The following is a 22,937-nucleotide window of genomic DNA, read 5'->3' as shown; positions in this document are numbered from 1 at the left end:
GCCACTGAATACTTCCCTCCATGTGGATGTAGTTCCGTTGAGGACTACACGTTGAGTGCAGTTGGTCAGCCAGTTACAAATCCATCTGGTGATGGTGCTGTCTAACCCACATTTTTCTACTTTATCTAGTAGTAGGTTATGGTCTACTTTATCAAATGCTTTACTGAAGTCCAAATAAATTATATCGACAGCATTCCTCTGGTCCACTAATTTTGTCACTTTGTCAAAGAATGCAAATAGATTAGTCTGGCATAATCTGTTTTTGACAAACCCATGTTGGCTTTTGGTTATTACTTTGTTTGTTTCTAGGTGTTCGGTGAATCTTCCCTGGTATTGAGGTTAGGCTGATAGGTCTATAGTTTCCTGGATCTGTTTTTTTTTTCCCCTTTTTTGAAGATGGGAACTACATCAGCTCTTTTCCAGTCCTCTGGCAGTTCCCCTGTGCTCCAGGATCTTTGAAAGGTATAGTTCAGTGGTTCTGAGATTTCATCTGCCAGTTCCTTCAGATCCTTGTGGTGTAATCCATCCAGTCCTGGTGATTTAATCTCGTCTAGTACAGTAGTACTAGTACTCGTAGACAGATGTTCACTTACCATTTTCTTCCCTATTTTAACTTGTGTTCCTAATCTGTTTTTTGTGGTGCTGTTTTTGATAGGTTGGATTGTTTTTTCCATTTGTGTAAAGACAGATGCAAAAAATGAGTTAAGTAGATCTGTTTTCTCCCTGTCGCTTGTCACCTTCTTGCCACTTTCTCCCAGCAATGGGCCAATTGTTTCCTTGACTTTTTTCTTGTTTTTAACATGTTGGAACTTTTTTTGTTATTTTTTACTTTTGTCGCTAGCCTTTGTTCATTGTGAGCCTTAGCTTTCCTCACTTCATCTTTACAGACTCGGGCTATTTGCTGATATTCTGCCTTAGTTATTTGCCCCTCTTTCCATTTTTTATACTTGTCCTTTTTGTCTTTCAATTAATTGTCATTCTATTCTATTCTATTCTATTCTATTCTATTCTATTCTATTCTATTCTATTCTATTCTATTCTATTCTATTCTATAAATGTAGCCCAATTAAAACTTGTTTCCACTGGTCTTCCTTCCTTCCTTCCTTCCTTCCTTCCTTCCTTCCTTCCTTCCTTCCTTCCTTCCTTCCTTCCTTCCTTCCTTCCTTCCTTCCTTTCAAAACACACAATGTTTCCATCCCAAATGACTCTGAGCTGCTTAAAGATCTTTTCCGATTAAGAAAGTTAAAAAAAATGTCAACGTCATTACATTACATAATTAGATTACAAATACAATAACCAAAGTGTTGAAAGACCTCTCAAAAGAAGAAATATAGGAGGTAGGGAACATATAACTTGGTAGGTCAAGTTCTCTTTGGAAAAAGTTTGAATGGGGTAGTTCTAGAAAAATGTTTCATGTTTGACATTTGTTGCCTGGAATTGCCTTCTCTCTCTCTCTCTCTCTCTCTCTCTCTCTCTTTCCAATTCTGTTTTCAATTATGACCTTTGTGTTCAAGTCCATGAATGTCATCATTCTATTTTCCTACTCAAAGTCTCTGGGGAGCTTCTCTGAACATCTATTGATTTCCCCTATCATTACCTAGGGAGTCTTAGTTATGTAGCTTCTTCTCAAATCCTTAGGGATGTCCAAGGGACAATCCAAAAAAATAGGTCAAGATTGAAAAGTGTTATTATTGTGGGACCAGACAGCTAGAAATGTGACAATTTGTTTTTTTGAGAAAGGATATATATGGAAGCTATTCTAATTAGTGAGAGAGATTATTATTTTTTGTCATGTTTCATTGCTGTAGACAGAACTGGTTCATATATGGTGACAGAGGTATTCTCAAAGAAGATGGTATTTTTTATTGCAGTCATGGCAGTGTTACTGCCAGGGCTTACATGCCTTACTCCTCAGATTAATGCATGTGCTGTGGGGAAACCTCCCCTTATGAAACACAAGTATTTTTTGTCAGGCGATTTCATCATAGCTGGGATACTATCGCAGTTCTACATGATATCTGATCCAGTGCGTTTCAGAAAGCATCCCTCTGAAGAACTGGTTGATGAGCTCATGTAAAGACTTTCTCTTCTTAACTGTAGCATATCTCAAATCAGATATTCTTCTATAATAGGATGCTTGGACTGAGTTAATTAGTATTATTACTTGCAACATAAATTATTTCTTCTGTTTCTTGCCAGTTAATTCCTTCATTCTAAATATAGAATGCTACCCATTTGATATTTCTTACCCACCAAATAAATAATAAACACACAGTGGTTTTTTTTAATTCAAAATCCATGTTAAGCTTTTCTCATTTACTTACTGTTGTAAAAATCTTCAATGCTTTAGTATCCAATCACTCTTCGTTGCCAATTTCATGATTTAATGGTTTATTTATTTTTATTTTATTTATTTATTTTGTCACAACATCATATAAAAAGATTATATAGTATATAAACATATATATGAGTAAATATTAGGAGGTATAAGCATATATATATGTATATAGGAAGAAGAAAAGGAAAACAATAGGACAGGAATGGTAGGCACGTTTGTGCGCTTATGCACGCCCCTTATGGTCCTCTTAGGAATGGGGTGAGGTCAATAGTAGAAAGTTTTTGGTTAAAGCTTTTAGGATTATGGGAAGAGACCACAGAGTCAGGTAAAGTGTTCCAAGCACTGATGATTCTGTTACAGAAGTCATATTTTCTGCAATCTAGATTAAAGCGGTTAACATTAAGTTTAAATCTGTTGGTTGCTCTTGTATTATTGCAATTAAAGCTGAAGTAGTCTTTAACAGGAAGGACATTACAATAGATGATTCTATGAGTTAAACTTAGGTCTTGTCAAAGGCGACGGAGTTTCAAGTTTTCTAAGCCTAGGATTTCAAGTCTGGTGGGATAAGGTATTTTGTTGTTTTCAGAGGAATGAAGAACTCTTCTTGTAAAATATTTCTGGACTCATTCAATTGTATTGATGTCAGAGATGTGGTGAGGGTTCCAAACAGGCGAGAATGATGGTACTATATAGCACTTTGAACTTGATTTCTAAACAGGTAGTTCAGCAAGCACGGAGCAAAAATGTAGGGTCTGTCTGCCCTAATGTAAGAGCTACCTCTATACTTAGGATAAGGAAGCTGTGTGAAGGTCAAAGAAAAAGACTTATATACAACATGCTTCAAGCATGCTTTAAAAGAGATTTTTCACTTAGTTACAATATCTGATCTTTATGGAGAGGTTCATCAGCATAGCCTTATATCAATTTGAGAATATAAAATTTCTCTACTCTCTCTCTCTCTCTCTCTCTCTCTCTCTCTCTCACACACACACACACACACACACACACACACACAAACACAAATACACCTCCCCCGAAAAAAAATACAACAACAACCAGTGGGAAAATAGAATAGTTAAAGATAGAAAACTAGAAGTGTCCAACAATTACAGCTAGATGAGATTAATAAGATTATTAATGTAAAGCAATTCAACTGTTTCCTCGAGAAAGTTCTATATAATGAATGAAACATGACAGGCAGCCTTCATCTAGTGAAAAATTGTACTTTTATGTTTTTCCTAATAGCATTTTCCTCTAAAATAATGTGTTGGACACTCTGAAATATTTCTGCAGTCCATTTCCATTATTATGCAAGTGTTTTATTAGATTCCATAGTCTTATATTACCTCTCATGTAATTTACACATGGTTCATACAATTGAGTACATCTGTAGAATTCTTGCTCCCAGAAGCACGAAGCTGAAGCCTGAAGATGACGAATGAGACTTCGTCGAAATGTCGCCAAGACACTTCCAATTTTACACAGGAGAAAACCCAAACAACCAAAGACCTACATACATACATACATACATACATACATACATACATACATACATACATATATATATAATATATTAATATATTAATATATAATTAATATATATTACTTAGTAATATATATAATAATATATATTACTAAGAGGACCATAAGGGGCGTGCATAAGCGCACAAACATGCCTACCATTCCTGTCCTATTGTTTTTCTTTTCTTCTTCCTATATATATATATATATATATATATATATATATATATATATATATATATATATATATGCCATATCACATTCTGTGAAAAATGAAATATATTTATAATGAATGAAAGAGCCATAACAATCAGCCTTCATCCACTACAAAAATGTACTTTTATGTTTTTCCAAAGGGAATTTTCCCCTTCATCAAAAGTCATGTTTTTAACATTCTGAAATATTTTTGCAGACGATTTGCATTACTATTCAAGTATTTCATTAGATTTCATACCGTTATATTAGAACAATGTACAGTTTCCGAGTGCATTTACACGATTAATTTATGCATTTACATGGTTAATTTCACTTTGTTTAGTGTTTAGTTGAAATATTTAAAATGTACGCGGAATGTCACATTCTGTGAGAAATGAAATACGTTTTGGAATATATCTCTTATTGCAGATTTTTCCTACAGAACTATCAACATATTCTGGCATTGGCTTTTGCTGTAAAAGAGGTAAATGAAGACAACCACATTTTACCCAATGTGACTCTGGGTATGCACCTCTCTAATAGTTATTTCATGGCAAGATGGACCTACTTGGCTTCAATGCAGCTTCTCTCAACAAGGGGCAGATTCATCCCCAATTATAAGTGTGATGCCAAGGATAGGGCAATATCTGTTATTGCAGGACCTAACTCTCATATCTATCCCTACATGGCAAATGCCTTGAATGTCTACAAGATGCCCCAGGTAAGATTTAATCTTAAACAAAGTGTAATAGGCTGTGAGAAAAGCCTTGAGAGCCAGGAGGAAGAGCCACGGTCTAGACAACAATCTAATCAAAAGGATCTGAGCCCAAACCAGAAAAGAAATTTGGGAAAGCAACTCAGAATGGACTCTTCCTTGTTCTTTTGAATGTATAGGGAGAAGAAGGAGTGATTCATTTAGACTTGCAAGATCAGAAAACCAAGAACATGAATATTAAACGTTCTTTTATCGTAAGTTTCAGTAACAGAAGCCCACAAATTTGAAATCAATTCTCCCCTCCTTTTACATTTTGAAAGTTATGTTTGCAAGTACAAGAAAACAATTACACTAATGGCCAAAATTGTGGAAACCTTTTAGGAAAAGTGTATTTTCACTTTTATCAATGGAAATTTATTTTTACATTAAATGTATTTATTATATATCAATGGAAAGATAATTTAATCAAGAATGTAATGCAATAACTGTTTTGAATGATTTGCTATTAGAATAGAAGTTACAGTATAGAGAAGAAAAGTGAAACACAGAAAAAATGAGATATACAAAAATTATCACCATAGAAAAAACGAGATATACAAAAATTATCATGCCAGTTAATACTTTGTTGGATAAACTTTAGTATGAATTATGGCCTTACAACATCTTCCCAGTGAGTGAATCAAGTCTTTTAGTTCTGCAGCTGTTATAATGTGAAACCAAGATGGAATGATTGCTTCTATTAACTGGGTTTTATTGCTTGGTCGCTTCTGACTAACACGTTTTTTTAGTTGGCTCCATAGATTTGCAACTGGGTTAAGGTCTGGGCTATTCTCAGGCAATTCTAGCAGTGGAATATGATTATCTTGAAACTCCAAAAAAGTGGTGTTATTAGCCATCAAGCCTCAAAAATACACTATTCCCAAAACATTTCCACAATTTTGGCCACTACTGTACATAATTATTTTATATTAAATTTTGTTATTTGGAAATAAAGTGGCAATTCAAACAGAAATGGAAAAAAATGTGGTGGCTAGATGAGATACTTTAGATACTGTACTTGATGCAGTCTGAATCCAAACCATTTAATAGACTGATTCTTTGACTGACTTATAAATACACTTTATAGAAGTGTCGATACATTTTTGTGAATACATTTTCTTACCATGTTTTAATAACCACATTCATTCATGATTAAGAAATTCAAGGTGTTATTATTTGGGAATTGTTATTTTGTTCTTTAAATTGCAGAATGGGTTTTCTTCCTCCTTCCTGAAATCAGCCTAGTTAATGGTTTATTTAGAGATGAGCAATTCCATCTTTCAGAATGTGATATCAGTAATTATTACTATAATTTTATCAGATATCAAATTTATTTATTTATTTATTTATTTTTCATAACAGCATACATAAGCATAAGCATGAAGCAACTATATGACATATAAACATATATATGAGTATAAGCATGTAATAACTATATAAATTGGATATAATGAAAGGAAACAGTAGGACAGGAACAGTAGGAACAGTTGTGTGTCTACGGTTGTATGTGGTATACAACATAATATACAACATGGTATACAACAATGCGGTAGGATTGTGGGACCTTAGATATCTGGAAAAAATGGTTTGAGTCTCTTTAAAGCAGACACAATTTTTGTCTCTCCAATTTTGAATTGGAGTTTTTGACAATGGGAAAAGTGATCCAAAGATATAGCACCAGTTGCCATTTCAGGTCACAACAAGTTTGCTGCTTTACATTTTCAAAACTGTTTGAAAGAGAGAAGGGGAAGTCTTTGATTTGTAGTATACTTTCTCTCGAGATCGATATAAAATAAAATGGAAAGTCAGAGGCAGATACATGACCCAAATGTGAAATAATTGAAATGAAAAGAGGAAATTAATTCTCTGTGCTTCAGAGATGCTTTAAAAGGCAACTGAACTTTTTTTTACCTTTCGCTTCTCATTCAAGAAGCTTCCTCACTTGGTCAGAACCAAAGCTGGTTTTGCTACAACTGCCAAAAAAGCCAACACGGTCCTAGGCTGCATCAACAAAGGCATAGAATCAAGTTCACATGAAGTCTTACTATCAGTTTATAAGGCCTTGGTTAGATGACACTTGGAATATTGCATCCAGTTTTGGTCACCATGATATATAGAAGGGAAGGGAAGGGAAGGGAAGGGAAGAGAAGAGAAGAGAAGAGAAGAGAAGAGAAGAGAAGAGAAGAGAAGAGAAGAGAAGAGAAGAGAAGAGAATTCTTTATTGGCCAAATATGATTGGACAAACAAGGAATTTGTCTTTGGTGTATATGGTCTCAGTGTTCATAATGAGAATAAAATACATTCATCAAGAATAAAAAGATTCAACACTTTGTGATAGTTAAGGTTACTAATAAGTTATCAAATCATACTATGAAACAAATAAAAACAATATAAATTGAAAGATACAAGCAACATGGCTATAGTCATAAGTGAGAAGAGATAGATGCTAGTAAGGAAGAGAAGAATAATAGTAATACAATCTTAGTAAATTATTTGACAGTGTTGTGGGAATTAGTTGTTAAGCAGAGTGATGGCATTCGGGGGAAAACTGTCCTTGTGTCTATTTGCTTGGGGTGCAGTAGTATTGTTTTGAGGGTAGAAGTTGAAACAGTTTATGTCCAGGATGTGAGTGGTCTTTATACAGCCCCCTTCCTCAATGGAAGGTGGGTTGGTAGCAATTGTTTGTCTGCAATTCTAATTATCTGTTGCAGTCTGTGTTTGTCTTGTTTTGTTGCAGAACCAAACCAGATAGTTTTGGAGGTGCAGATGACAGACTCAATAATTCCTCTGTAGAACTGGATCAGCAACTCTTTGGGCAGTTTGAGCATCCTGAGTTGGCACAGAAAGAACATTCTTTGTTGAGCTTTTTTGATGACATTTTTGATGTTAGGTGTCCATTTTAAGTCTTGAGATATGATAGAACCTAGAAACTTGAAAGACTCTACTGTTGATACTGTGTTGTCTAGTATTGTAAGAGGTGGTAGTAGAGGAGGTTTTCTCCTAAAATACACCACCATTTCTACGGTTTTGAGTGTATTTAGTTCACGATGGTTCTGATTGCACCACAAGGCTGGTTGTTCAACATCCTTTCTGTATGGAGATTTATTGTTGTCTTGAATGAGACCAATCACTGTTGTATTATCTGCAAATTTCAGTATTTTAACAGAGGGATCTTTTGAGATGCAGTTATTGGTGTATAGAGAGAAGATTAGTGGAGAGAGCACACAGCCCTGGTATAAAAAAGATTTTGAGACTCTGGAAAGAGTGCAAAGAAGAGCAACAAAGATGATTATGGGACTGGAGACTAAAACATATGAAGAACAGCTGCAGGAATTGGATATGTCTAGTCTAGTGAAAAGAAGGACTAGGGGTGACATGGTAGCAGTGTTCCAATATTGGAGGGTTGCCACCCTCAATGATTTAGGGTCTCATGTTTGAGCAGGGGATTGGACTAGAAGACCTTCAAGGTCCCTTCTAACTCTGAGGATGATGATGATGTTAATGATGATCAGAACTGAAGAAGCTTATTTGATGAGAAGCAAAATATCTTCCTCAAAGAAAATCAAAATCCACAGGATCCAATCTGGGTCAATCACTGAGACCAGAGGTTTTGTCTTCCAAGCTTTTGAACTCATGCTAGACACCATCTTCGGGGAACTTCTTTCTAGCAGATTGTGTGCTGTTCTATGTGTGGTATTTATAGTGCTTGTTGTAAGTTGGTTTTTTTAGATGTTGATTGGGGTGTATTGATGTCTCGCTTTTAAGCCATTCACTGTCATTTGTTCGTGCTGCCCAGCCCTAAGCTGATGGTAAATAAGCACTCCTGTTGAAGTCCAGTTGCCTTTTGAAAAAACACATTTGAGACAACCATGACCTGAATGATTGAGAATCTCCATAGACATTCACTCTGCCCTTCTAGTACTTGGTGTATAGCAATATATATCCATATTTGAATGTATACTCATATGCATCTACATTAGGATTAAGGAAGTATAAGATAGGAACTAAGCAAAGCTGGAGGATGAGTAGGGTGCACATAGGACATCAAACAATCTTCTTATGTTGTTCATTTGACATCTGCATCTCAGCATGACTACATTGCTTAATTTTTAATTTATTTATTTACTGTTTCCTATGAAAAGAAAGTATAATGACATTTTAGGATGGGTTTCCTTCCTTAATCCGAATCAAACCATTTTAGCCCTTAATGTTTCTGGTCCATTTTCAGTATAACATTGCCTGAATTAATGCATTTCTGAGGTCTCTGGCTTTGTACTTATGCTACAATAATGAAAATTCTGCAGATCAGTTCTTTCTAAACATGGTTACTGTATTTTTCACTCCATAAGATGCACCTAGGTTTCGAGGAGGAAAAGATTTTAAAAAAAAATATGAATATGGAGAGCCATCTCAGTGAATATGGAATGCCGAATATGGAGCAGAAGTGCAGTGAGGGCAGGAGGCGGAGGCTGAGAGGGGCACAGATAGATGTCCTCTTATGTGCCAGCTCTGCCTATTGACTCCTGCACTGTGGAAAAGAGACAGAAGAGGCGAGGTTCAGCACTGTAAAATATCCCGCCACTGCAGCCCGGCTGCTATTCACCATATTCACTTCAACACATAAGACAAACTGTCAGCCTCCATGTGCTACTTTATTTGTTTAATTGTTTTATTGCTACTTTAATTATTTTATTGCTTAATTAATTGTTTTATTTATTTATTTATTTATTTATTTATTTATTTATTTATTTATTTATTTATTTATTTATTTATTTATTTATTTATTTATTTATTTATTTATTTGATTTATATACCGCCCTTCTCCCAAAGAACTCAGGGCAGTTTACAGCCAAATAAAAACAAGTTACAAAAAATTAAAAAACATTTTAAAGATCTAATTCCAAATTAGGCCAAAATGAATAAAAAAAAATGATAAAGCCATAATAAAACCCACATTTAAAATACGTTAGGCCAACCCTGCGCGATAAAACAAGAAGGTCTTTAGCTTGCGTCGAAAGGTCCAGAGGTTGGGGAGTTGTCGTATCCCCGGAGGCAGCTCATTCCAGAGGGCAGGAGCCCCCACGGAGAAGGCCCTCCCCCTGGGCGTCACCAGTCGACATTGTTTGACTGACGGTACCTTGAGGAGGCCCTCCCTATGGGAGCGCACAGGTCGCTGGGAGGCTATTGGTGGCAGCAGGCGATCCCGTAAATAACCCAGTCCTATGCCATGGAGCTCTTTAAAGTTTGACTGCTTAGTTAATTGTTATATTGTTATCTTTAGTGTGAAGTATTGGAAATGGGGTAATGTTCCTTTAAGGCTGCTCCGGCTGCCATAAGAGGAAGGAAGGAGACTTGGATTCAAAATCCAAGAAGCGGGATGATACCAACGGATTCTGCATGCCAGATAAGTGAAAACCATCGGAAGAAGAACACCACATGATATCAGAGGAGAAATGGATTGGACCCAGCTGTTTGACCTTTGGAGGGAGGAGGGATGTGTGAGGGATATGTATGTGTAAGACACTCCTACTATTCAGAACTTGCTTTATTTTCATTGAAATCAGTTCATTCTCAGTAAAAGATACCTTTCTCTACAAATAATGCAGTTGGGATTTTTCTTTCTTGAGTTTTGAAAGGAGGCACGCTTGACACACACTGACATTTCCACCCATTTTTTTGGGGGGGGGAGTGTGTATTATGGCACAAAAAATAAAATAGATCTTGGTTATTATGGAAGATCATAAATGTTGTGTCCCACTCCTCCGCTGACGGCTGGGTCAGGGAAATCTGAATCAGGCGTGCCTCTGCAGCTCTGCCAAAGTCCTAGCAAAGTTCTCAAGGCAGGCAGGAGACCAGAAAGTGACTTCAGCAATATAAGGTAGACTTTGCCTGACTCAGAGAATGCCAGAAAGCAAATCCTTTATATAGGCCATGGGGTGTGGCTCCAGCACTTATCCAGGCCTGCCCCTCCCTTCCTTCTGTTGACGCCGCCTATCAATTCTCCTGAAGCAAGGGTTACTCCAGTCTCCAGCTGTTGGTAATTGACCTTCCTCAGGCTCACATGCTGTGGGGGAGGGGGAGGGGTTTAGTTGTTCCGTTTGCCTGGGCATGGAGCCAGGGCTGGGGGCTGGAGGCACTTCTTCTTCCTCGGCCTGTCTGGGCATGGAGCCAGGGCTGGGGCCGGGAGGCATGCTAGGACATTCCTCAGCGTTCGGAATCAGATAAGACGGGCCCGGCTGTGGGGGAAGCGAACGAGACACAACAATAAACTAAGAGCAGATATTTTTCGAAAACAATGACTATTTCAATTTGGAAAATCATGTTCCCTTTTTTCTATATTCAGCTGATATATGGGTCTTCTCCAACGATAGATGACAAGATACAAACTGTTTTCTTTCATCGTTTTTTCCCAAATGGGGACCAACAGATTGTGGGTATTCTCCACTTGTTGTTGCATTTAAAGTGGACATGGATTGGGCTGATTTCCCAACCTGATGAGAGTGAAAAGAGATTCATTCAAGATGCTATAACTTTGTATTCTCAGGAAGGTATCTGCTTTGCCTTCGTAGAAGAGTTGGCCAAGGAAACATTCTCTAATAATGTTTTAAGTGTCCTTACAGATTTTCATAAAACATACATGATTATCATGAAGAGCATTGCCAATGTCATTATCCTATATTGTGAAAATCAGAGTACTATCTTTTTTAGAATGTTGCCCTATATTGAACAATTTGTAGGGACATCCATCGAGAGAACAGATAAAGTTTGGATAATGCCAGCCCAGATGGAATTTACCTCACTTGGACTTCAAAGAACTATGGATATGCATGCCTTCAATGGTGTTATATCTTTCATAGTTTCTTCCAAGGAAATCTCTGGATTCAATAAATTCCTTCAGATGAGAAACCCAACTTCAGAAACAGAGGACCATTTAATGAGTGTGTTCTGGGAACAGGCTTTTGAATGCTCTTTTCCTAAAGATAAGTTAGGTGAAGATGCTGGAATGCTATGCACTGGAGAAGAGAAGTTGGAGAAACTACCTAAGTCTGTGTATGACACCAGCATGAGTGGGCAGAGTTACTGCATCTATAATGCAGTCTATGGTGTGGCACATGCTTTACAAGCCATGCTTTCCCTCAAGTCCAAACACAGAGCAAGGCCAGAAGTTGGGAAAGAAACATTGCTGACTCAAAAAGCATGGCAGGTAACAAAAGAATAAATGAACATTTCCTGTTGCTCTTCTTTCTAATGCAATGAGCTCTACCACTGTGGGTATGGCTAATCAAAACATCAGATTGATGATTTTAAGTCTTGCATGACTCAATTTTCCTCATCCTTCCAAGATTTAAAAAGTTTTGCAATTGGGAATAGATAACAATTTATAATAATATGGAGGAAAAGGTTTAGATGCTGCAGTATCTGTGTGGTTGACAGAGGTGCAAAGAATGAAGGTTAGAGGAACATTAATTCTATGATAGTGCCCAATCATGTTAAAGGGATGACACATAAATTAATGCCAATGATTCATTCTTTCTTTCTTTCTTTCTTTCTTTCTTTCTTTCTTTCTTTCTTTCTTTCTTTCTTTCTTTCTTTCTTTCTGTCTGTCTTTCTTTCTTTCTCTCTCTCTCTCTCTCTTTCTCTTTCTTCCTTCCTTCCTTCCTTCCTTCCTTCCTTCTTTTTTTCTATCTGTCTGTCTGTCTGTCTGCCTTTCTGTCTGTCTATCATCTATCTATCTCTATCTATCTATCTATCTATCTATCTATCTATCTATCTATCTATCATTTTCCTTTCCTTTCCTTTCCTTTCCTTTCCTTTCCTTTCCTTTCCTTTCCTTTCCTTTCCTTTCCTTTCCTTTCCTTTCCTTCCTTTCCCTCCCCTCCCCTCCCCTCTCCTTTCCTCTCCTCTCCTCTCCCTCATTTTCTTTTCTTTTCACTTCACTTATTAATTGTCTACCTCTGCTTTTGTTTAGCTCCATCACTATTTGAGAACCATCTCATTTAATAACACTGCAGGACAGAAAATTTCCTTTAATGAAAATGGAGATCTAGAGACTGGATTTGACGTTATCAACTGGGTCATTTTCCCAAACGAGACCTTTGTTAAAGTCAAAGTTGGAAAGTTCGACCCAACAGCTTCCCCAGATAAGCTGTTCACTATTTCTGCGCAAGACATCACCTGGCCTGCCATGTTTAACCAGGTATTTCCTGCTCAGATTTCAAACTGTGTGTTCTTTCCCTTCCCTTCTTGTTTACAGAATTATTGATTTGAATGGATCTTACCTTTAAAGTCGTCCAGCCAGAGAGAATGGGGAGCTTGAAATACAAAGACTGAAATCTTTGTACAGCCAGACTTAAAATAATTTCCTAGTATCTACTTGTCACATTTTTATGGTTTTAGCAGAACCTAATTCAATACCTAGAGTCTCTTTTTGTATTTCAAAATTGCCTAGTTAAGATACATGCACACACACACAAGACACACAGAAGTTAAAGTCATTAAAGCTACAAATGATATAATTCACAACAATTCCACACTGGCAGTGCGAAAAGTTTAATGCCTGCTGTGCATGCTGGAAGATTTGCATTACCAGAGAATATGTTTGGAAAATGCATGGTTTAGTTCGCCAACAATGTTTCTGATTATTACTCAAGATGGCTTTCCAGAATTTATGCAATTTGAAGTTACATTTAATTTTAAAGGGGGAATAACTTTTAAAGTATGTTACTGTTATTGGAAAAAGTTGTGAAAAAAGAAGTAGAAAAAAAATCCCTTTTCTTGAGGACATATTCTAGTTAATAGTTATTACATGCTGTGCTTGGCTGAAGCTGATCTGCCTCTCAGGAAGGCTTGGAAACTTCTGCTTCTCCCTTCTCAGTTATGGCTGTAGTAGTTTCTGAGTGTTTTTGCTCAATCCATCAACAGTTTTTGTCTCAGCTCCTTCACGTATAACTGGCTGCTGTAGCTCTTCAACACACTTTCTTCTATCTCTTCTACTGCCACCCACTAATCTTGTTTTTAAAGTTATATTTCATTTCTCTCCTAGGGTTAATTTCTTCTATATGTATTCTGCATTTCTACCTGTTTTTTTTAAATACCTTTCCTTTCCTTTCTTATTGTCTATTGTGTATTCAAGGAAGCATGGAGGTAGATTTACTCTTTTATCTCTTAATTTTTAATCCAGATTTTTCGTTTTGCTTTCTGTACCAAATCTTCCTCCTAGGACCAGCAAAAGAACAAGTCATCTACCATGTTGAATTCCAACAGTACACAGAAAGTAATAAGTTTATCCTCACCCTGTAGCTAAGGAACTGGGAATGCTATTTCTAGTCACATTTGCTTTCCCTCTTTCAAAAGCATTTTTTCCCCCACATTTGCTGGTTAACTCTGCCAAGTATCCTCATATGCCATCCTCAAACTCTGCTTTCCTCAGTATCTTATATACTAGGATTCTGATCTGTCAAATTTGCTCTTTTTTTATGGTGTGGGGGGGGTGTTCTCTATTGTTTAAATACAAATAAAATAAAGTATACATATAAAATGATTTAGAATAAAATAAACATCCTAAATCAACAACAGCCACCAAGATTAAGATTACCTACCATAAATAAAATGCTTATCTTACATAAATACTGCAATACAGCATACTTAAAAAAAATTATTCCCCTCTTATAATTGTAATTGTCTTTTGCTAAATTCAGCTCATTCTGCAGGGTTTTTTTATCTGCAGTTCTTTGAAATTTGAAAATAGGAAACTGGGCAATGTCATGTTTGCAAAAAATGTAGTATTTCTATAAACTATCCACAATAATATACACTAATCTCCAAAATAAAAGAAAGGAAACACAAGACTGTAAAATGCTTTGTGTAGATGCTGGCTACAATTCTACAAGCAGTTTCAAGGCAAATGCAAACAAACTTTTTTTTTTGCAAAGTACCTTACTTACAAGCACAATGGTTTGCAAAGTGAAGTACTTAAAAAGAAGAAGAGCAGTTTGCAAAGGGCTTACAAACAGTAAAGTAATATGGAGTAGGGGTGTCAAACTTGAATCATCACAGCATTGTCACATGACATATTGGGAATTCCCCCCGTTCGCTAAACCAGGTGGGGATGGGGCCAGCATATGACGCATCTGGCCAGCGGATTGGGAGTTTGACAGCCCTGCTATAATATATGATTAAAGGTAAAGGTAAAGGTTCCCCTCGCACATACGTGCTAGTCCTTGCCAACTCTAGGGGGCGGTGCTCATCTCCGTTTCAAAGCCGAAGAGCCAGCACTGTCTGAAGACGTCTCCGTGATCATGTGGCCGGTATGACTCAATGCCAAAGGCGCACGGAACGCTGTTACCATCCCACCAAAGGTGGTCCCTATTTTTTCTACCTGCATTTTTACATGCTTTTGAAACTGCTAGGTTGGCAGAAGCTGGGACAAGTAACGGGAGCTCACCCCGTTACACGGCAGCAATAGGGCCGGTGGATAGCGCAGGCTGGTAAAGCCTGTTATTAAGAACACAAAGCCTGCAATTACTGCAGGTTCGAGCCCGGCCCAAGGTTGACTCAGCCTTCCATCCTTTATAAGGTAGATAAAATGAGGACCCAGATTGTTGGGGGGGGCAATAAGTTGACTTTGTAAAAATATACAAATAGAATGAGACTATTGCCTTATACATTGTAAGCCGCCCTGAGTCTTTGGAGAAGGGCGGGGTATAAATGTAAACAAAAAAAACACAAAAAAAAAATAGGGTTTTGAACCGCTGAGCTGCCGACCTTTTGATCGACAAGCTCAGCATCTTAGCCACTGAGCCACCGTTAAAACATTGAAAAATACTTACAGAAGCAATTCTCCAATCCTCAAGCCAGCAAAAAAACGATCCTCCACACAGCACCAAAAAAACAAAAGCAAACTTAACACCGGCTGCAAAATCACCAAATCTTGTTTGGCTATGAGACTAGAGGGAAAAAAAACTCTGCCACCTTTAGTAAATTGCATGTTATAACCCCGAATGGCAAAGGGAAGTCACAGAGTAAAAAATGGCTGTCAATGCAGCAGTGACTGAATCAAAGTCGCATGGCTACAGAGCCCTCTTTTTGGTTGCAGTTTTGAATTTCTAACATAAGTGCCCTTTCTGGATAAATTCTTTCTTGTGTAAATCTGCTAAATTGAATGGTCGTACCTGGAGGAATAACTGTATTTAGATGTAAAATTCACCCTGAAATAGAATTTTCTGATAGAAACTTGTGACTTTTAATAAATCCTGCTTTCACTTCTTGATAGGTTCAGCCTCTTTCTGTATGCAATGATAATTGCTATTCGGGGACCAGGAAGAGGAAAATAGAAGGGAAACCATTTTGCTGTTATGACTGCATTCCATGTGCAAAAGGGAAAATTTCAAACCAGATGGGTAAGAGATGCTTTGCAAAAAAATATTCAGACTCCTTAACTGTGATTCAAAATGCTAATGTTTAAAACTCTTAAGGCAGGGGTGTCAACCTCATGGTCCATGGGCTGGATGCGTCACTCACTGGTTATGCCCACGTCCGGTTTAGCAAAGAGGAAAAAATGGCTCCATGAGGACACGGGTTTGACACGCCTGTCCTAAGGGGACTTTTAATGTCATGACTGAATGAATGATGTTGTCTCAAGAATGAAAGGATATTTAGAGAATCCAAAAATAAATGTTCGGTTTGAGTTGTTTTAGTTTGTTACAGATAATGGCTCCTGATTAATGCAGAACTAAGTAATTAAAAGATAAGCCCAGTGAAAATCTGTTTCTTTTGTAGGATGAGGGTTTTTCCCAAGAAAGATAGAAGAGAGAGAGAAGGAAGGAAGAAAGGTGGAGAGGGAGAGGGAGAGGGGGGCATTATATATTTTATTTATTTATTTATTAAATTTATATTGCCACCTATTCGCCCATGGCGACTCAAGGCAGCTTACATAATATATAAAAGGAGAACAAGTTAGAATTGTAAACATAAACAACTGTGTAAGTAAGTATTCGACATTCTGGCATACTTAAAGCATGGCACTAAATAGGAGAGCATCATTTAATTAATGCCATTAATTAGCTCCTATATTAACTCTCAACCCCACTACATTGGTATTCCTAGAAATTGATGATGAGATTTTCTTGTTCCAGATGCAGTTGATTGCTTCCAATGTTCAGAAGAACACTATCCAAACAAGGCTCAAAATCTCTGTATTCTAAAAACTACAACCTTCCTGTCTTACAGTGAGCCACTGGGAATCACCTTGGCCACTGCTAGTCTCTTCTTTTCCTTCATCACAACTTTGGTGCTGGGTATCTTCATTAAAGAGCAGGACACACCCATAGTCAAAGCCAACAACAGGAACCTCACTTACATTCTTCTCATTGCCCTCCTCCTTTCCTTTCTTTGCAGCTTACTCTTCATTGGGAGACCTGACCAAATGAAATGTCTCTTACAACAAAGTGCTTTTGGCATCATTTTCTCCATAGCCCTTTCTTGCATTTTGGGGAAAACAACCATTGTTGTTATTGCTTTCATGGCCACTAAGCCAGGCTCCAAAATGAGGAAATGGGTGGGGAACAGGTTGGCCAAAAGTATTATCGTATCTTGCTCCATAGCGCAATTCACCATTTGTATAGTATGGTTGGCAATTTCTCCCCCATTCCCAGATTTAGACACGCACTCCATGGCAGAAGAAATTGTGCTGGAATGTAATGAAGGTTCAGCCATCATGTTTTACCTTGTCCTTGGCTTTATGGGGTTCTTGGCTTCTATCAGCTTCACAGTGGCCTTTCTAGCCAGGAGGTTGCCTGACAGCTTTAATGAAGCCAAATTTATCACCTTCAGCATGTTGGTCTTTTGTAGTGTCTGGATATCATTTGTCCCAACCTATCTGAGTACAAAGGGAAAATATATGGTGGCTGTGGAGATCTTCTCCATTTTGGCTTCGGCAGCTGGATTACTGGGCTGCATCTTTTTCCCCAAATGCTATATTATTATTTTTAGACCTGATTTGAATACGAAGGGACAGTTAATAAAGAAATGATTCAGAGTCTGCTTATTGGTGTGATGGATTAATTGTTCCCATAATTCCAACAGTAATTGTGAGACTCATTTCATGCCAGAATTGTTGACTCAGTGCCACAAGTGTAAGAATATAATCTCAACACAAATTTCTATTAAAAATCTCTTAAACATAGTGAAGAGGATGTCAGGGTACCAAGTAACAGCCCAGATGAAATCAAAACTCCAGGATCAGAAGGTTCCTCATAGTGTAGATTTATTAGGTATGTCATATTGGCACAGCTGATGAAAACCCAACTCTAAAGCTCCCTGGTTTTCCCTATCTAGTTCAAAATCCAAATCTCACTATCCCTCTACACACAACCATCACATGCCCCAGTTAGGTCACAATCCCAGACCTGAATGACTCCCATTCACACCCTGCCAGGTGCTGGTAAGAATGTCCTTGGTTCCCAGGAGAAAATACGTTAATTTAGTTACATGTTTCACCAGCTAGGTCTACTTCCCCCTCCCTTTCCCACAGCTTAATCCAGCCTTATTGTAGCAACCCTGAAGATGTTTCAAGATGGGTCCAGGGTTGGCAGAGGAACATTTATATGCAGATGACTATAATCAGAAAAGGGATTTCAAAATTCTATCAAATAACAGTAATTCTCATTTCCTTAAGAACAATATTAGAGTTTGCAGCAATCCAACCAGCACACAAATAAATAATTCAGCAGGATTCATGTAGAAAAGAAACTTCTTTATATACAGTAATATAAAACATGATGCATGTATACAATATCCATGCAGCAGAAACTAGAATCAGAACTCAGAATCCAGAAGTACAGAATCTATATAAACACAGAAGAAATAGGAAGCAAGGATAAACCAATTCTTTTATACCTAATAGTCAGGCTTACCCTCATACCCAGGCTCCAAACTGTCTGAGTCACCAAACAGTCCCCATTGGCTGACCTGTTGCCATGTTTATTCCAATTCATGACCTCTTATACACTGACACTCCTCCCTTCATGACTGGAATAGACTTAAAACCAAATAATATTCTTCAGACCTGTATTTGAGGACCCAAATTCACAGTTTCCTTCAAATACCCGAGAATCCCTTTTACACCCATCCAATGCAATAGCATTGCTGCAGCAGTAAAAGCAACTCAAGATGTTTATTGCAGATTTTATTTCTGGTCTGGACCACTGCAACAGATATAACAAGCTCCCTATTGCCGACTGATATTATCTCTTGATTACAGGCTTCACTTTTGTCCTCACCCAAATTTCATTAGCAGAATACCTGTCAGGTGAAATCCCCGTGTTCCATCGCTCTGACCTGTGTGGCATTGACTCCTTTTGTGTTTCAACCCTCTCCTGTTTCATATCTGAGTCATCATCTTCTCCTGACTCTTTTTCTTCCTCTTTTTCAGTTTCTCCTCCATAAATGCTGACACCATCACTAAGTGGATCACTCAAAAAATTTGCATCAATTCTATTCCAATTTTGCTCTGTTAAGCTAGCAGACCTGGAAATCACTATTCTTTTGCTCCCATTGCTAATGCAAAAGCTCTTTGAGTCAGGCTCAAAGCCTGTAAACTTGAGCTTTCTAGCCTTTGGTTGATCTTTTCTCCTGATTGCTTTAGGTATATGCACCCCATGCATTGCTTCCAAACACCCTTAAATGTGCCAGAGATGGCTTTCTCCCATATAGCACAGCATATGTAGTATCATTAATTGAGGAACTCCACAGCCTATTGATTAAATAATTAACAGTCAACATGGCTTCACCCCAATATAGGGCTGCGGTGTGGCTCAGGCTGTAAGAAGCCTGTTATTAAACACAGCTGCCTGCAATTACTGCAGGCTCGAGTCCCACCAAGGCCCAAGGTTGACTCAGCCTTCCATCCTTTATAAGGTAGGTAAAATGAGGATCCAGATTGTTGGGGGGGCAATAAGTTGACTTTGTATATAAAAAATATACAAATAGGATGAGACTATTGCCTTATACAATGTAAGCCGCCCTGAGTCTTCGGAGAAGGGCAGGGTATAAATGTAAATAAAAATAAAAAAAATAAAAATAAAATATGACCTGCTCAGACCAGAATCCTCCAGCAGTGAGTTTTTTATTGTTTGTAAGATATCATTCTGTCTCTCAACAACGTCATTCTCAGCAGCTGTGTACAGATTTGTGCCTCTGTATTTTATTCCTAATTGTCCCACCCATTGTTGAAAACTTGCTGACATGAATTATTCCCCCCCCCAAGTTTTTTGGTTTTTTAAGTTTTTTTACAAACATATCAATGCATGAACAGTGTGGCACCCGAGTGTCTTACATTTTAGTCCAAATAAAATAATATTAATCATATTTAGAACTGCAGAAAAAATAATTGCTACCAACCTGCCTTCCATTGAGGACCTGTATACTGCACGAATCAAGAAGAGGGCCGTGAAAATATTTACAGATCCCTCACATCCAGGACATAAACTGTTTCAACTCCTACCCTCAAAACGATGCTATAGAGCACTGCACAACAAAACACAAGAACAGTTTTTTCCCGAAGGCCATCACTCTGCTAAACAAATAATTCCCTCAACACTGTCAAACTATTTACTAAATCTGCACTATTAATCTTCTCATCATTCCCATCACCAATCTCTTTCCACTTATGACTGTATGACTGCAACTTTGTTGCTGTCAATCCTTATGATTTATATTGATATATTGACCATCATTTGTGTTATAAATGTTGTACCTTGATGAACGTATTTTTTCTTTTATGTACACTGAGAGCATATGCACCAAGACAAATTCCTTGTGTGTCCAATCACACTTGGCCAATAAAACAGTCTATTCTATTCTATTCTATTTACAATGTTTGACAAGCTTATATAATTCTGGTAATAGTACACATATTTATTTTAAGTTATAATATTTCATTATTTCATTATTCAATATTTCAATATGTTATTTTTATGCCAATCACCATATTCTGAGTGTCATTCCTTTTACTACAAATAAAATATTAATCATATGTATTACATTTAGCAAGCTTATATGGTTCTAATAATAATACATATATTTATGTTAAGTTATAATCTTCCATTTTTTAATTATTTATTTATTCAATATTCCTCCCATATTCTTAACTTGGATCTTTGTCTCTATCTTGACCAATCATTTTAAACATTTCTCCCTTCTCTGTCCTATTCCATTGTTTAATTTTCAAAATATCTACTCTTTCCCCTATTTCTCTTCCCAAAAAAATCTTCTTGCAACTCCAGTTCTTTTTTAATTCCCTTAAAATATTCTCCCCTTAGCTTATTTCAACAGTCATTGTTGTTTCTGTAGTTATCTCCTTCTTGTCATCTCATTTTATTTGTTGGTTTTTCTGTTCTCTTTTTTCATCTACACTTTCAATTGGCTCCTCCTCTTCCTGGGAGTCTTGGACACTCCTTGTCCTTTGTATCATGTTTTATAGTTCTCCATCTATGCTCTGCATTTTATTCATAATCTCCTTGTAGCTTCTTGTCAAAGTATCCTTAATACTTTGAATTAACGATGCCGTCTCTCCCCAAATTCCACTCTTTTCTTGCTGGTGGAGCATCTCATTTAGTTTTATTTTCTCCCTCTTTTGTCCAATGATCTAAAAATATTCAGTAATAATATTCAAACCTAAAGTCACTTCTCAGAATGTTCAATATTCATGAATCTTTATATCCCAAAGCTAATTGACCTGTTCCTCTGGATAGTCCCAAGAATTTTTCCACAACCTTCATAAGTCCCTCTATAAATTCAGTCTTGTGTTGTAGCCTTTGGGGTCACTTTAATAATAGTGTCTTTGTCAGGGTTCCAAGTAACACCCCCAATGAAAGAAGACTCTGAGGCCTGAAGTTCCTCAAAGTTCCATCTTATTAGAGATGTCATATTGGCACATCTGGGAAAGCCCAAATCTGAAGGCTTCCAGGTTTTCCCCACCTCAAAAAAAGTCCAAGTCCCTACCCAGAATCCACATTTCCATCACATGGCCCAATCAAGCACCGTCCCAACTGGAGATGCAAGATGTCCTTGACTCTCTGAGAAAGGAATGTTATTATGACTATATAATACCCTTGCTCCATACAATCCTTCCTCCCAGTTTCCCATGATAATAAATGTGGCAGGCCTGAAGAGCCAATACAAAAGATGGCTTCCAGGTCTGACAGGATACATTCCCCATCAGAAGACCATGTCCTGCAATGGAATTATTAATGGAATTATTAATGGAATTAACACAGGGGGTTAATTCAATAGACTAACCACCTCTTCTCCCCCTCTCCAGGAGGACCCTTTGGCTTATCAGGGTAGTTATCATGGAATTGTTTTACTAGCCTGTCTGCTTTCACATCCCAGCTTTTAACCCAAGTAGCCTCAGACAAAAGGTACCCTTTCCAATGCACTAAATATTGCAATCTACCTCTATATATCCTAGAGTCTAAGATCTTTTTAACTTCGTAATGGGTTTCCCCTTGCACCACCTTTGGGAGGTGGTTGAGCCTGTGGTCTTTGCAGATCCCTCGCATCCTGGACATAAACTGTTTCAACTCCTACCCTCAAAACGACGCTATAGAGCACTGCACACCAGAACAACTAGACACAAGAACAGTTTTTTCCCGAAGGCCATCACTCTGCTAAACAAATAATTCCCTCAACACTGTCAGACTATTTACTGAATCTGCACTACTATTAATCGTTTCATAGTTCCCATCACCAATCTCTTTCCACTTATGACTGTATGACTATAACTTGTTGCTGGCAATCCTTATGATTTATATTGATATATTGATCATCAATTGTGTTGTAAATGTTGTACCTTGATGAACGTATCTTTTCTTTTATGTACACTGAGAGCATATGCACCAAGACAAATTCCTTGTGTGTCCAATCACACTTGGCCAATAAAATTCTATTCTATTCTATTCTATTCTATTCTATTCTATTCTATTCTATTCTATTCTATTCTATTCTATTCTATTCTATTCTATTCTATTCTATTCTATTCTATTCCAATCTGTTCCCTATGGCTGCCTTCAGCAAGCTATAGTGGAAAACAGGATGCACCTTCCCGAGAATGTGAGGGAGATTAAGCGG

At 37.4% G+C, this 22,937-nt stretch overlaps 1 protein-coding gene across 1 annotated transcript; it reads left to right on the top strand.

Annotated features, from left to right (window-relative positions):
• The first annotated feature begins 1,873 nt into the window (after positions 1–1,873).
• Positions 1,874–17,838, top strand: LOC131197944 (vomeronasal type-2 receptor 26-like). Its single transcript, XM_058182450.1, has 6 exons — positions 1,874–2,073; positions 4,598–4,775; positions 11,152–12,012; positions 12,778–13,005; positions 16,081–16,207; positions 16,943–17,838. Exons 1-6 carry the CDS (start codon positions 1,874–1,876, stop codon positions 17,836–17,838), a joined length of 2,490 nt encoding a protein of 829 aa, XP_058038433.1.
• The last annotated feature ends 5,099 nt before the right edge of the window (positions 17,839–22,937 follow it).

This window comes from Ahaetulla prasina, chromosome 4, assembly GCF_028640845.1.
Source record: "Ahaetulla prasina isolate Xishuangbanna chromosome 4, ASM2864084v1, whole genome shotgun sequence".
Classification (NCBI taxonomy): Eukaryota; Metazoa; Chordata; class Lepidosauria; order Squamata; family Colubridae; genus Ahaetulla; species Ahaetulla prasina.
This window is presented reverse-complemented; position numbering and strand designations above follow the sequence as displayed.